Genomic DNA, 15,716 nt, shown 5'->3' with positions numbered 1-15,716 from the left:
CTTTTTTCCTTCTTTTTTCCTTCTTTTTTCCTTCTTTTTTCCTTCTTTTTTCCTTCTTTTTTCCTTCTTTTTTCCTTCTTTTTTCCTTCTTTTTTTCCTCCTTTTTTTCCTCCTTTTTTTCCTCCTTTTTTTCCTCCTTTTTTTCCTTTTTTTTTATTCTCATTAGCTTTTTCACTGAGTCTTCATTTTCTTCACCCCTATTTCTCCTCTCTTTTGTCCTTGATGTTTGCCTCCCACTGAATTTTAGAGGAAATTTTAATTACCCTAGTGATACAAAGCAGACAAAGATGACCTGATGTCTGGGTCTTTTCCTAAAATGGTTGCTGGCAAACATACTGAAATTCATTAATTAGTCCATTTTGAGACCAGAAAGGACACAGCAGTATCCTATGTAGCAGCAGAATCTACAGTTTCAGTGCAGCTCTACGTCTATTTGTGAATCTGTGGGGCAGACCTAGTTACATCAGGATATTTCTAGCTTTGAGCTTTGAATTTCTAAATCCAGCTCTACAGTAGCTCAGGATCCAGAGTCCAACACTGTTGTTGCAAATTAAGTGGAATCTGGCAAAATTCCTTGGGCTATTGCCATATGGATATGCTAGTAGAATACAATATGAGAGTAGGTTGAACTTGGCACATTACTCTCAAGAAAGGCTTCTGCAGACTAAGTTTAGTCTATGTTTCATGGGACCTAAGTATAGAAATCGGAGTGTCTGGTCTTGGTGCTCTTGGTCTCACTCCTCAAGACAGGACTCTTATTAGCAGTACATGTGCAAGATAGTGGTTTGTTTAGCTCTGCAAAGTACCCATTTTTTACATATGGAGAAATAGGTCAAACATACCAGGGCTTGAAATAGCTCAGCAAGAGTCTCATCTTTTTTGGCTGTAGCTTTACGCTGCAGGCCTGAAGACTGACCTGCTGCTTGAGTGTGCACCTTTAAATTCTGCTTTCATATAAGAGCAAATCTAAACAACCTTTTAAAATACAAACTAACTGGTATAGGAATGGCTGATGGTAGAATTTGTTGCTTGATAAAATTTTGTGAGTGCTACTTGGGTCAGTTTTCTGCAGTCTGTACGTTGCTTCCATTAGCGCTGGAGTTTTCCCCCCAGGTAGATCAATGGCAGGATGCTAATGCTGCTGAGAACTAAAGTGTAGAGGTCTGATATTCTATAAATTCAGCTCGGCTTGGCCGAAGTCTCTGTAACTACATAGCAGTGGATATGACTGCGATGTCCTTAACCTTTGAGGTTCGTTTGGTACATTTTTATTCTTTCTCAGATGAGGTAATTCAATGACCAGACTTGATTCCTCTGTTTATGTAGGCATTAGTCTCTGCTGCTGTAATATCTGCAGTCCAAATGAATGGTGGTAGGTCTGGAATTTTACTTGAGGGAATGGGATGCATCCTGTTCCATCCTGCTGGAGATGAGAGGCTGCCTCGCTCCGCTGCCTAGTAGCCGCAGTTTGCAAAGCAGGAGTGCTCCGGGACTGCCAGCTGTGCTCACATGCTGTTGGGCAGGTAAGTTAAAGTGCAGGTGTCTTTTTGGGTGCCCTCCAACTGTATTACTTGTGTATTATTTTGAATCCCGACTCCTGTGGGTATGCAGTGTGCTTCTGATTACACGTCTTGCACAGCGGGAATCTTTTATTAGCTGTGAAACATTTATATTTAAATGATGTTTAAATAATCAATAAAGCCAGGAGCAAATTTTAATAAAAATAATAGAAAAAAACCCTGCTCTCACAACTGAAATAAAGCAATAAAGTTTCCATTCCCTGCCCTGCTCACACACTCCCAGGGAGATGTTACAGTGCTATTAAGGCATGATGAAAAGTACTTGTCTATTTAAGTGAAGGTAACCTCAAAGAAAGCAAGAAAGAGAACTGAGTGCTGTATGTTGCTCTTCTCAGGGCAGAGGTTCACCTTCTGCTTGCTTTTCTGATTCTTGCCTTTGCAAAGCAATGCTATGAGCTGTACCTTTGACCTACAAAAAAAAAAAATGGAGCTGAAAAGGCAGCAGGGTTATACAAGGGCTATGTTGCTTTTCATTTTCCCACTCAAAAGACAGAAAAGACAAAAGTAGAAGTGATCACAAATATGAGCAACATGAGAGAGGAAGAATAACTGCAAATATACTTCCTGGTGTAACACACCAGGGCAGGCTGCTATTTCATTTATATCAAAAACAGCCAAACGGCTCTGGTAACGTTCCTGGTGTTTTTCTTGTCTCAGAGTCCTGCAGGAGAGCGCCTGCTCCTCAGTGATTTCAGGGCTGACTCTGACAATTAGGCTCAATTTGCTCTGCATGAGTAAATTACAAATATCTGAGAGACTACATTCTCTAGTGCACTTCTAAATACCTCTTTTACCACCTTCCTCCTCCTCAGTGGTGACAGATATTGAATGTTAGCACAAGAAGAGAGAGCAACAGAGAACTTTTAACATTGCAACAGAGACACGTAGGAGTGAGAAAGTGGGAGTCTATTTGTACCCTTGCCCTGCCCTGGTTTTACTGAGAGCTGGATGTCTTGTGCTATCCAGGAGCAATTAGGAGGCAATTTCAGCTTCTTAGAAAACAATATACCACTTACTGACCTTATTCTAGAAATGAAACTTCATTATCAATCTGCCATGCCAGAAACTGGAGAGTGCAGTAAGGGCCTGATGCTCTCCTTCTGCAGGAGGTGATGTTGAGGGGAATCAACTCAGCATCACTGCTGGGTAGCACTGAGTGCAGAGCGGTGCATCTTCTGAAAAGTTCCTAATAGTGAAAGAGAAGACCCAATGTAACCAAATTTTGTTTTATGAAGAGAGGGGTAGCTGCTTTATAGACTACGACAATGTCTTGGAGGACGTACGGCTGCCTGGCACGGATATCATTGGGCAGGTAGTTAGCAGGTACATGGATGTCTACAGTTTGTAGTGTGTTTTTAGTGCTTAATGGTTATGTCTCCTGTTGTTGTGTAATTTTTTTCCATAAAACAAAACACCAATTATTTTTTCTACCATCAAGAAATCCACTTGGATTCATTTTAGCTGCCTTGCCAGTTCATTATCCCGTTCCCTCTCTGGCACTGGGTGTCATTGAGTAAGAATTGTCTTTATGGTTTTCTTGACTGCTTTTTTGAGAGTCTCTTAATCTCTCAGGTTAGTAATTTTACAAGAGTATATTGAAAAATTCATGAAAGATCAGGAAAAAACTCTGAAGAACTTTACTGCAAGCTGTGCAAGTCACCTGCATGCAAGAAAGCTCATCTCTTGCACAGTGCTCCTGAGGAATACACATTCTTTTCATCCATCATTGATTTCAGTGGAGATGCATGGATGAGGCTGTACAAATGCAGCTGTGGAATGTGACACAGTAAACAACACGGTGAAACCTCTTGGCAGGGAGCTACTTAAAAGAGAGGCCAAATGTGACACTTAGTCTAGGCAAAAGAAGGTATTAGAAGTTTTGGATGCTCTTGAGTTTTTCAGAAGCAAGTATTTATCTCTTGAATTGCTCTGACTAGCCTTGTGCTTGCACATAAGGGGGCAGTGTGGTACTGCTAGCCAAATGTCTTGTAGGTGTGCGGGACTTCCTTATTGCATATTGCATCATGCCCTAAGAAATGGTTTGAGAACTGTGAGCACAATTAGAGCTTTGTGACTGTCTGCGAGCGAAGCTGCGTCTGCACTGGGGAGAAGCAGGTTGCACTGCTTTCTTTTCTCCTTTGTATAAATATTTTTAATGTCCTGAATGCTATTCTGGTTCTCTCTCATAATCAGTGTTGCAGGCACATGAAGGAGTAGGAACCAGTGCTCCTGAACCTGCTATGGGGAAGTTCATGTTATATCATTTTGCCTCCCCTTTCCCTAGGGCAATATTCACTCACTAAAAAAGAAGGTGGCATTTTCACTGGAGTTTTCCTTTGCATGTAATATATAGGCTTTTGACCACTGCTACCCAATTTGGGCAGTGTGATTGTTCTTCCCTTCATGGAAAAAAAAATGATGACTCGGATATTTTGTACCCTCATAGTCTTCTACCTGTGGATGATCATTAAGTAACTACTTAATGGCAAGAGAATAGCCTGGGTATTCTTTGGGTCTTAGATGACTCTTTGGGTCATCTAATTCCTGCCCAACTATTCAGGATAGCAGGTTAGGATGTAATGGCATGCAATTTCTTACAATTCTAGTGTGAATTGCTTACCTGAAGGTGATTTTGGCAGCTTCCTTATGCATTGTGTATGCTGGCTGGCTTTTAGCTTTATGAGCACCTGAGACATGCTGTAATAATCCAAAAATGTGTTATCTGTGGTGTCTATTTATACCTTCTAACCTTCTACGTGAATTTCTACTTCATTAAAAGCTTTTCCTTTGAAGATTCATTATGAGCCTCCTCTTTGTAGTATTTCCCAAACAGATACGTGGCTTTGGAAAATTGCAGGGTACAGGAACACTGTATACTGCATGCTCATTACATTTTGGTGTATTATATGTTGTGTTGCTCTCAGGTGCCCTACAGACACAGGGCTTCCTTTTCGTACAGCTGCTGTTTGTTATTTTCTTTATCTTCTGGCTTGTCTTTGATGAAAGAAATAGTTAAGCCAATTTGTTCATGTGAATCTGCCATTATCAGTTGTAAAATGCTGCTGTTAAGTTGTGTGTTGGCATACTGATAATCTACAGGTAAATAAGCATCATTGGGTTGGACCTTGTATGGGGCAGTTAAGGTACAAATGTCATCAGCTTGAGCAAATCCACGTTGTTGGTTTATCTAGAGAAAAATGACATGTTGTTTTGTATGGAGTGGTGATATGCTAACGGTCGTGACTGAAAAGATAAAATGACAGAAAATGCAATCCTTTTAATATGTGTCTTCATGCATATCATCATTAATAAAAATATGATTCAACTCTAATGGCTAACTGAAAAACTTTTCGCTCAGTATTACAAGTATCTCCTACTAAAAATCCTTTCATCCAGATTTTCCTCCTTGCTCTCTTCAAAAATGTGCCATTTCTTTTAACTAGCTGAAATATCATAATTTTGAAAATTAAAATGAGTGTCTTGTCAAAGTTTCAGGTCCTAGCTAAAACTACAAAACATGTTGGTTACTGCTTCATAAAGTTAGTGTCTCTTCCTCCACCTCTATCCCAGCTGACAAGTGTGGTTGCTCGTATTTTGTCGGTGTATTAACTGATTTGCAGCATGGTTAATGTGTAGAGCATTGGTAATGCTCTTGCTTATTTTAATTCCGTATGCATTTATTTATTTATTTATTTATTTATTTTTAAAGCACTCATTAAAGACCTACGGCACATTCCCAAACTTGAAGGAATGGATTTTTGGCTCCTGCCTGCTTTGAATGAAATCCAAAACAAATGTTGTTTGATAATGGTTTGCAGTTGAGTTACGCAGGTTGCTCTTCATGATAAATAATTGAAGCCCTTTGTGTTCTTGATTGCAGATTTTCAAAACTCTGCCTGATACCGCTTTCCCTGAGCCAATCTCTACGTCAGTATCTCCTCCAAATGCCCCACCAAGGCAATCTAGAAGACCAGGACAACGTAATAAGAGGCCTTTGGCTGTGTACAACCTTTGTCTTGAGCTGGATGATGGTAAGGTGTTAGACTTCGTCTTTGCAGCAGGTTATTGCTGTTGTATGTTCTGTTTTCTGTAGGTGTTTTGCCTCATGTTTCATTGGTATATGTGTGTACACACATATGCATGTTTGTTTAATTGGCTTGGAAAATGGGAAGGAGCTAGGAGGGTAGGGAGAGCGTGGTTTTGTGATACATGTTTAAAAGTAGGACAACCTGTCTTAAATATGCTTTTCCCCTCTAAAAAAGAGCAGCTCCCATTTCTTTAGGGAAATCTCTTTGACCTCTGCTGAAGATTACACAGCCGTAAGATAAATGGAGAGAGAACTAAAATTAAAGCAAATCTTTTATGAAAAGAGCTAATGCAGTCTACTGCTAAATTCATCTGGATTAAAGGCTCAGGTCACCACTGCACTAGAGAATGCTACTACTTCACTTGAATCTTGAATACCTTGGTGTTGCTAGCAGTAAACACTCATAGACTTGCCTGGCTCTTAAGATGTTTTTTGAAAAAACAAACAAACAAAAAAACCACCCCACTGCTTTTGCATGGAGTCTGCAGTAACAATGCACGGTGAAGCATAGGGTATATAACACCTTATATATTCTGACTGTTGGCCAGAAAAGTAATCTTTTTTTTTTTTTTTTTTTTTTTGAAATTTCATTGCTTGGGGGCACATACAGTACTAAGAAAGCAATTCAGCTTGTTTTGTGTTAGAGTATTTCTCCACCCTATTGCCTTTCTCCCTCCTCATGTTGTTAGTCAATTAAATTTTCCCTTGAAGCAGCGTAAGAACAAGGCACAAAGTCCAGTTGTCAGCAAGTAAAAATAAGCCGGAGATTTTGAACTTGTGCACTTGTGTGAGATTCAATGTTGAACTCTCATTGAATCAGTAGTCAACACGGGTTAATTTGATAAGGAAAGAGCAGAAACAACAGTTCTAAATGCAAATTTTAGAAGTAAACTTAGTACAGCTTATTGTCTCAAAGCTGGTTTTAAAAAGAGTCTGCAAGAAATTCCACGTCTGCCATCATGTTTAATTCACTAGAGACATGTAATCTTTGTTCCTTTCTTTTCCTGTGTAATATGAAAGTAAATGTATTGACTAGAAAGCATTTAAGGTACTTCTACTGAAAAAGCTTAAAGCTATGTTAATTTAAATAATATGCTACCGAAAGCTGAGAAAACTCTTAAACTGTATCTGCAGTTATAATATTTATTATTATTATTTACAATTAAAACACTCCCAGGGTTATCTAAATCTAGTTTGGAAGGTGATACAATGGGTGACAAGTGCTGCAGCTTTTCCCCAGTTCCATGACTTAAAGCATAGCCACGGGGGAACTAACTTGTACCCTAACCTGGTAGATGGAAAATACATGCTATGTGTTTGTTTAGTTTAATATGTAAAAAAAAATGATGTTGCTGTTAAAAACTACTTTAGAAGTGCTCCATTTCTCCTAAATACATTCTGTATTTTCATCTAGTTCAAGCATTCTGAACAAAAGAATAGCGGGGACTTTTGCAGGCTTCTAATTGTTGTACATCATACAGAAATTTGGTGCTTGACTGGGAGGTTAGCCTGCTGAATGGCCAAGTAATCTAATAGATCATTATAGATGGTAGAACTGTGATGAAAGCTGAATTGCTGCGACTCTGAAATCATGGCTCTGTGACGTATGGCACCAAGTTTGTGGGAGTGGAGAATAATCATTTCCCCTTGTGACTTCTGAAAAATGGCCTCTCTAGCATCTCCAGCTGCTGCTGAGGGTAGCAGCGTCCTGTAGCAGCTCTCAATGTCAAAAGCCAGTGTCTCACAAGGAGAGGGATGATTAGTCTGGACTACCTGCCCACGTTATTTGCATTTTGGCCATATAGTTGTATGAGGAGTACAAGTCAGGAGCTGGTGCTGTGGCCAGTGTGAATATACGTCGTGGTGGAGCTGCAGTGTGGTGGGACTTGAGGACCTGCCTGGGCTGGTTGCTTAACACCCAAATGAGGCAGCCTGATGAATTAGGTAGTTGCTGCCTAGAGCTGGGTGCCTCCAGATACACCCCATGTATCTGGGCTTTCAGTTAGTCTCTTCTGTGGGGCGGGGGAATAAAAGTGAGCCTGGGCTCTGTTCCATATTTACCTAGTCTCTTGGCCAACAAATGCATGTTTTATAACTGCTCTTTGGAAGATTTTATCCTGTGTATGTTTTTAACAGGAAATTAAACATTAAACCCCTTCCCTTCCCCCTCTTTATTCACAATGGCATGAGTTAAGCACCCGGCATAAGCCAGTGTTTTGTGTTTCCTGGATATGGCCAAATTATCATAATCTTGTTTTAAACCAAGTAGCTGATGCATATTTATCCATAAACGTATTTGTAGACAATGTACCTTTAAAGCTATTGTAATTATATCTAAATATTTTTTATGCTTTGCATCTAGAAGCGTTTTGGAGACAAAATCTCTCCGTGCTGGAAAACTTCTTGATAGTGTTTCGTTTAGGATTGTTATGCAAACCAGGAAATTGTTAGAAAAGCGGAAACAAGTCTTTAGCTATCAGCTGCTCCAGGGAGTTAACAGGCTTCAGAACCTACTGCTAGAATTAAAAATGCAGGGTTCACGCCAGTTTTCCTTTTTAAAAACACATTTTCAGTCAGAAAGCTTCTCGGTTACACACAAAATGCATGCAGCCACCACCCAGAAAGGTCTGTAACTGAAGTAAATATTCATCGATACAGTGGCTTGAAGAACACTCACTATGTTTGATTAAAATCTTTATTTTGTCTTCTAGTAGTTAGCTGAGTTATGATCCTGTATAGAAGGAAAATTTATGCACTGATTAGGTGATGTTAAACCTATTTCCAAACAATTCAGGTATTGTTTTTGTTAGAATAGCAATCTTCATTTCCTGAAAAACAAGGTGAAGGCACAGATGATACCATCCAGTTTTCCATCAACTTTTTTTTTCCTTTATGGTAAACCACTTAAGTTTTCACTCTGAAGTTTTTCAGCATTTGGATGCCTTGATTTGAACTGCAGTTAATGGGGAACTATGAGCTACTTTCTGATGTGGCATCATCTCAAAATTTTCTGCTTTAGCAAAATGTGGATTTGCATTAGATTTATGTTAGGATCAATTGCAGAGGTTTTTTGAGTTCTCAAATGAAATCTTTATTTTGTTTTGGTGGTGGGTTTTTTTTTTAATAGCATTTTTCCTGCTATCTGAATGAACTTTAGAATGAATTAGGTTTAGGAACGCCTGTGGCTTACACAGCTATGTACATATCTCAGCTATGTATAAAGAAGTTAGCCTACTGTGTTTCCTAAGAGAGAGAGACTCTTGGCTAAAGCAAGGAGATGATTATCCTCTTCTGAGTGTCAGTGGATCTTTATTATCCACTTGGAAAATCAGTACATATCAGAAGAGATCTCTATTTATATTTGTTCTAGAGGGCAGCACAGAGGTATATGCAGTCTCTTACGATTTTTCTTTTATTTTCTCTTCTTGTAGCAAAATAAGATGTCTTTTGTTTTTCTTCAATTTTTTTCTGTGCCTGAGACTGAGAGATTATTAAGCTATTTTGCAGAGCTGCTAGAAGAGCAGCATAGCAGGAAAAGTTCTCTGTAAGGTAGGCAATATAGCATAGTCCATCCAAGATGAGCAGAGAGTGGGCTTGAGAACTGCATAAATCACGTCTAAAGTCAAGAAAGGAGTCTTTTATGGCAAGTCATCCAACAGCAGTGCATGTTTTGTAAACAAAGCAAAATATATGTCTTAAGCCATAGTGCTTTGCTGATCCCCCATTTTCTTTCAGCACTCTTTAGAAGTCAAAATTTATCATATGTGCGTGGCATACTTGTATCATGTTGGGAAGGTTTTGTTTTTAAGATGTTTTGTCTCTCGTTACCCCTCTCAGGAACTGAAGAGGTATATGGGCTGTTTGCGATAGCTTTCTGCTGCTGCTATAAAGAGAAAATTATACTGTTCTAGAAAGCTGAATCTATATATGACATAAAAATTAGAATTGCTGCTTAACTCTTTAAAATTTTCTGTTAACATTAACCAATTCTCTAAGTTAGAACTGTATTACCCTCTCATTTGTTTGTGGAAGTTGGGGTGTGAATGGTACGTAAGTGTTAAATATGAGGAGCTCCTTTTAAATGTTGTGGGCACGGGGATGATACAGTGCCCTAAACTGGGCAAGGAATGGATTTGCTGTAAGCAGTGTGGCATTCATATTATTAAATCAGACCATAGCAACAAAATGTGGTACATGCAATGATTATATAACTCCCATGCTTTATTTCTTCCCCCTCCTTCTCCCATCACAAACATCCCATCCCTTCCTGTCCCAAACAAGTAAGTAAAAACCATAAACTTAATGTGGAATTACTGAACATAAAACCTGGATGTTGAAGGAAGTCTTGGATTTATAATAATGAGACTGATCTTCAGGGCTGCAGGAGGCCTGAGCTGCAAGGCTGCAGGTGTGAAACCTGGCCTTGAACTCTTTCTATTTCTGAATCTGCTGCTTGGAAGTGTTTCTTTCTGTAACCTGGCACATACTGGGGGAAATGGAAAGAAAAGCAGCTACACAGGCATATCATAAAGCCATAAGGGCTTGCAGCACTTGCTTACAAAGCTATTGTTAACAGCTGAGAAGGACACAGTTGTGCTCTTACCAAGTAGGTAGACCAATATTAGTTGAGAGGGAAGATCAGAATGATTGCTGTTTGTCATGTAGAGATTTAAGAAAGTTCATTTTCGCCCTGCTGCCAGAACGGCTCCTGCAGTTCTGCAGGCTGTGAAACAGCTTTTCCATTTCGTGACTCTGAGTGGGATGACTGTGACACTGTAAAAGGCTTTTTAAGCTATTGCACAAGGTAAAAGCCAAGGTGAAACTTTATCTTAGGTGATAGTGGGTGTGCATAAGGTCCTGGTTTCCTATCTAGATCATTAACTTCTGCATGGGAAGCTTTGGTTCAACAGAAGATGCCTGATGCCTTGGAGGTATGGCACTATTTTGACCTATGCTTTGTATATGCTATATACATTGACTTTGCATTGTTGTTCTCCTGTGTACTCTACTTGCCAAAACCGACCTGCTGCACGGTCATCTGAGAGCAGGTTTAGCTGTCCTGATATAGTCAGCATCTCTTAACTTCTCCTCCTTTTCAAAGGCTGCGTGTCAGACATCTGTGCTAGCCTCGAGGATTGCCTTAGCCAGCACCAGAGCAAGAGCTTCTCGGCTTTCAGTGCATGCAATATAGAGCCAGTAGAAATGTTTGAAACAAACATATCCTCATGTGCTCTCACACATGTGGATGCACACATGTACGCACAGTGGGAATCACAAATGTAGGGAAAGGGAGTACAGAAAGACCAGAATTAAAATCTGAATTTAAAGAAAGAATGAAAAGCTTTGAAGGAAAGGGTCATTCTTCCTGTGAGAGCAGGCATTATTGAAAATGATTTCTAATCTCCTGTAATACTCCTCCATCTCTTTAATTCTCCACCTTCTGCACACAGGCTTGCAAGGGCACATAATGCTGTAAGCAGGCCAGTTTGGCATACTAAAAGCCATTAATCTCAAGCATGGAAGTCACTGACGTATCCATGCTACCTGCCAGCTGTGCCCTGTCCAACCTCTGCTGGTTGAAAATAAATGCTTCTACTTACGTAGCGCACAAGGGTGTAAGTAGAATAAAGACTTGAAGCAGCTCAATGCTTTCCAGTTTAAACCAGTTTGAGAGTCTGTATTTCCCTGAACAAGATGTTTCCTCATGGGGAGTTACTCTTGCAGATGACAAGGATAGGGGAGAAGAATCTTGCATGGGAAGGAGTGAACTTTCCAAAAAGCTGATAGGAGAGTTAGAGATTATTATTGCTCTTCCTGTTTTGCTCCACGGTGCGTCAGTTTTTCCCATTCAGTCAGTGTAAAAAAAAAAAAAAGAGAGAGAGAGAGGTATTGTTGTTCTGCCATTAGCTTCTGCATCAGGTCTGTGTCCTGTTTGCTCTTCTTTCCCAGTTATCTTCTGCTTTCCTCTTTTGAAAGCTGCACTTACACATGGTAGTGTGAAGTGAAGCAAATCTTCACTGTCACGTCCTTCCTTGCTAGTGGTACCCACAACCTGCTGAACCAACAGGGAGACTGAAGGAGCAGCCATGGGCTTAGTGTGGAAAAGTGATAGCGGTGAGACCAGCATGGTTAGAATTGCTGTCTATTCTAAGGCTACTTGACTAGACCCAAGCAAACAAGCCTCAGAGACTGTGCTAGTGCAAATCTGCAAGTGGAGATGATGGCTGGCAAGTGTGCTTGTCCCACTGAGCAGGAGAGTTTGCTCTGTTTGCTGGTTATTGTTCTGCAACATGGGTGCAAATTCCTGGTGATGAGGTGAGTGCTGTAGCTTCCTCTTCCTTCCCTGCTGTTAGCACTGTTTCATGCAGTCCGTGCACCAAATCTCCCCTCTGCCATGTGCATGGATTCAGAAGATATGTAAGACAAGCTGCACTTGCAGAAATTTTAATCCAGAAGTGCCAAAGACATGGGCAGTGGTGGGACAATCTGGGCATGCAGGAAAGTATTGACTGAATGACACTGAAGTAGCAAAACTGTTTGCTGAACTACTGCCTTTTGAATTTTCCAGCTGGGAGATAGGAGCTTCTTCAAAGATGTGTCACCTGCATGTCCGCTTAAAGCAGCTGCTCACACCTCCCTGGTGGCTGCTTCGCTTGTTTTCAGTCTCCCCACTCCATTCCTGCCTCGGTCACTGCTGTCACAGAAGGAGAGACAGAGGCTCAGGTGTCCTCTGAGGCACAGCCCAGTGTCGTGAGCATGCCGAAAATGCTCTGGAGGAGTGTTTGTATGAGAGACCCAACACGTACACACTGTCAGGGCAGCCAGTTCTGGGGCAATTCCTCTTTGTCATTGCCTGAATACCACCACAGTCTGTGGAATCAGTGGTAAAGAAATTTCTCCTTTTAAATGATCATGGGAAGGAATTGCAGGTGAAGTTAGCTTAAAAAAACAAAAGAACTAAAAAAAAAAAAAAGAAAAAGCAGAAGACAGCAGCACAATGTGGTCTCATTCTGGCAGTGGAGGAGAAGGGGCTTTGGCCACCCTACCTTTGCAGACTGGAATGACTCTCATAGAGACATCCCCAGCTGCTGAGTTGCAGAATTGCTGACACACCATAGCAGAGAAAGAAAAGGAAGCATGGAAAAATATTTTCATGGACTTTGGAGTTTTTAATGCTATGGAAGAAGCACTACTGAATCAGAGAAGTTTTTGTACTCGTCGTAGTGTCAAACGACATTTTTTGGAGACTTTTTCAGTTCTTATTGTCATTTGTTAGACCAGGGCTGTCCTGTGAGTTTTTATATAGGACTAGGTCTGAACTAAAGGACTTGCAGGAACCCAAGGCATTTGATGCCACCAGAAGTCTATGAGACCATCCATCTATCTTGAAGTAGTTGCAGTTTGTTTGTTGAAATGTTCAACTGTGGAATTCATGTGCTGGAGGTCGCATGTGACTTCCTGCCAGATATGCTCCATTAAAAGAAAAAAAAAAGTAGTCTTTGAGTTTAAATACTGCTTTTATTATAACAGTATACACAAATGAAAAGAGAAACTCCTCAGCATACTCATATCTGATTTCTGTTGTGCTTCAAAACTTAATTATGTGGTATAAGCTAATACTCCTCAAATTTTATCTGTGGCTGTCTTGAGATGCTTTTCCACAGCTTGAGGAAAAAATTGCAGTTCTTGGAAACATTTTAGTTTCAGTTATCTCAATGAGGGACTTAACTGCAAATCTGTGCCTCTTTGGGGTTTTGTTAAAAGAAAGGAGTAATCTGAACAAGGTTACTCCTGGATTGTTAGAAAGAACCTGAAATTGCATTCCTTAGGTAATTGCTTGCTATTACAGATTAAGTGTATGTCTGGAAATATCTATTTTTTAAATTGAATTTTGCATTTTAAAAATAAGTAAGTATTGTAGAGTAGGAGGGTATGGCAGTGACCCCCAAATCTCATTTGCCCCTAAATAACTTGTGGCTGGGGAAGAGAAAGAGATGTGTACATCCACAGGTAAAGACCCACCCTTCTGGATACAGTTCTTGACTTGCATCAGCCAGTCTTGAGGCAAATTCTGTCTATTGCTGCTTCCTTCTTTTTCTAACATTTCTGAATCATTATGTAGTTGGAAGAGCAGTCTTTCTACGAGCAAGCTACACTGTACGTAAGATGCACATGCTTGTACATGCCCGTAATTGAAAAATATATCAAAGTAGCCTTTTACCTAGAAAAAGTGTAGCCACCTCTAATAGTTGTGTTAATTATTTTGTCTGAGGAAGTAGCTGGCATGGAGATGTAATTCTTACTGCATGTGTTTTGGAAGATAGCATTAAACTGATGAATATGTGGGTCGTCTGCTGTTCATTTTCTGAATGAAAACTACATTGGCTTTAGGGTATGTGAGTCTATGTCGATGTCTAAGTTTATGTAAGAGCTAATAGCATTTTTCTTGTGTTCTACAAGAAAAGAATGCATACTAAGGCAGTACTGTAATGTATAGGATTTGCTGCACAATGAGGATAATGGATGATTTTGGATAATGAAATGTAATATAAAGCTATTTTTCTAGCTGTTTGCAGAAATTTGACCTTCAAACACTCATTATTCAGGAAAATTGAAATAACTCTCTTTTTTAATTTTAGACATGATATTTTTTGCTATGATATTTCTGGACCAAATAATAGATTATTATTAGCCTGTTTTGATGTGACTTAGCTTTAGTTTGAAGACTCATTTGCTTAAATAGTGGCTGGAGGTGAGTAATAAACAATTCTGCTGATCAGATTCAGTAGTGTACTAAAAAGTACACAGTTTCTTAATTTACTTAGACATAGGGAGCTTGGCTTGATTTATTCAGAAAACCTTTAAGATATGAAGCAGTAGGAGAGTATCTGCACGTGGACCTGAGTATGTTTCCATTTCTTTTCTTTCCCCAAGCTGCAAGGTTTCTGTATAAATAAAAACATAGCACATCCCTACATATTAACACAAGAGCAAAGCTACTTTCTCCTCAGCTACGCTTGTGTACTGCGGAGGGAAGTTAGTTTTATGGGGAATGAATGTTTGTTAACTCGGAGCTGGGTGCAGCTGTGATGCTGATGAGGGAGGATGGGTGGCTGCAGAGCAGGGCAGCTGCTTCCCTGTGTCGTGGTTCAGAAATTATCAGACTTAAAGGTGACAATAGGGAATTTGGGCCCTCCTCAATAATTCTTGCTGTCAGCTCATGTCTGTGGTTATGTCTATATGACAACGGTAGAGTGAAATAAGTTACATACATGTAGCATGTGCAGAACATGTACTACTTAAGCATGTATGGTAGTTCTGTTCTTGCATCCTGTATTTCTCAATAGGATGTTTTAGTCTCTAGTTACTTTAGAAACGGACACTTTCATTTTCTGGCTACACTTAAACTGCAGATATCGGTTGCAATGTCAGTGCTTAAGATTGGACTTTCTTTTAATAGTAAAATATGCAATGCTTTGGTTTACTCAAGCTGAAGTTTGAAGAAAACTGTCACTCAAACAAGTAATTAACAGTGTTAGCTCTTTGTTTTTCTTAGCTTTTGTTACACATTTTTTTTTTATTTAGAATTCTTGGAATAGACTAAGGATCTGATTATTGACACTGCTGAAGTATTTTGATTTCTTTCAATTTTGCATGCCAGCAACAAAGTATTCATAGACTAGCCAGTTGGAAAAAAGAGAGGAGGAGGAGGAAAAAAAAAAAAAAAGCAACTGGGAGGTATATTGTGTTCAGTTAGGTGGGAGCTGAGTTCAGGTATCTTGATATGGAGGGTCTGAGAGCTTTTGCTTTCAGAGGCTTATCCAGACAAAAGGGGAAAATATGTAAATTTGTGCAGTTGTTGAAGAGAACCTAAATGATGTGTCTTAGTCTATGTAAGTATTTCCTTTTCTCGTAAGGATTTTTCATTATGTGAAATGGGGACATGAATAAAAAATAACAAAAAAAGACCATTTGGGTTGGAAAATGAATTCTGAGTAGCAGCAGCTAGATTCAGTCAGTTGATGGTGAGGATCAACCTAAGCTGTTAT

At 39.7% G+C, this 15,716-nt stretch overlaps 1 protein-coding gene across 1 annotated transcript in view; it reads left to right on the top strand.

Annotated features, from left to right (window-relative positions):
* The window catches only part of ARHGAP10 (Rho GTPase activating protein 10), a 122,838-nt gene that overhangs the window by 80,116 nt on the left and 27,006 nt on the right, over positions 1 to 15,716 (top strand). Inside the window, exon 19 of the mRNA XM_026042645.1 lies at positions 5,461 to 5,611. Within this exon, the coding sequence (XP_025898430.1) occupies positions 5,461 to 5,611 (151 nt within the window). The remainder of the gene's footprint in view (positions 1 to 5,460; positions 5,612 to 15,716) is intronic.

This window comes from Nothoprocta perdicaria, unplaced genomic scaffold (genome assembly GCF_003342845.1).
Source record: "Nothoprocta perdicaria isolate Ctin4 unplaced genomic scaffold, notPer1 scaffold_31, whole genome shotgun sequence".
Classification (NCBI taxonomy): Eukaryota; Metazoa; Chordata; class Aves; order Tinamiformes; family Tinamidae; genus Nothoprocta; species Nothoprocta perdicaria.
The sequence above is the reverse complement of the archived record's forward strand: the minus strand, read 5'-3'. Positions and strand labels throughout refer to the sequence as shown.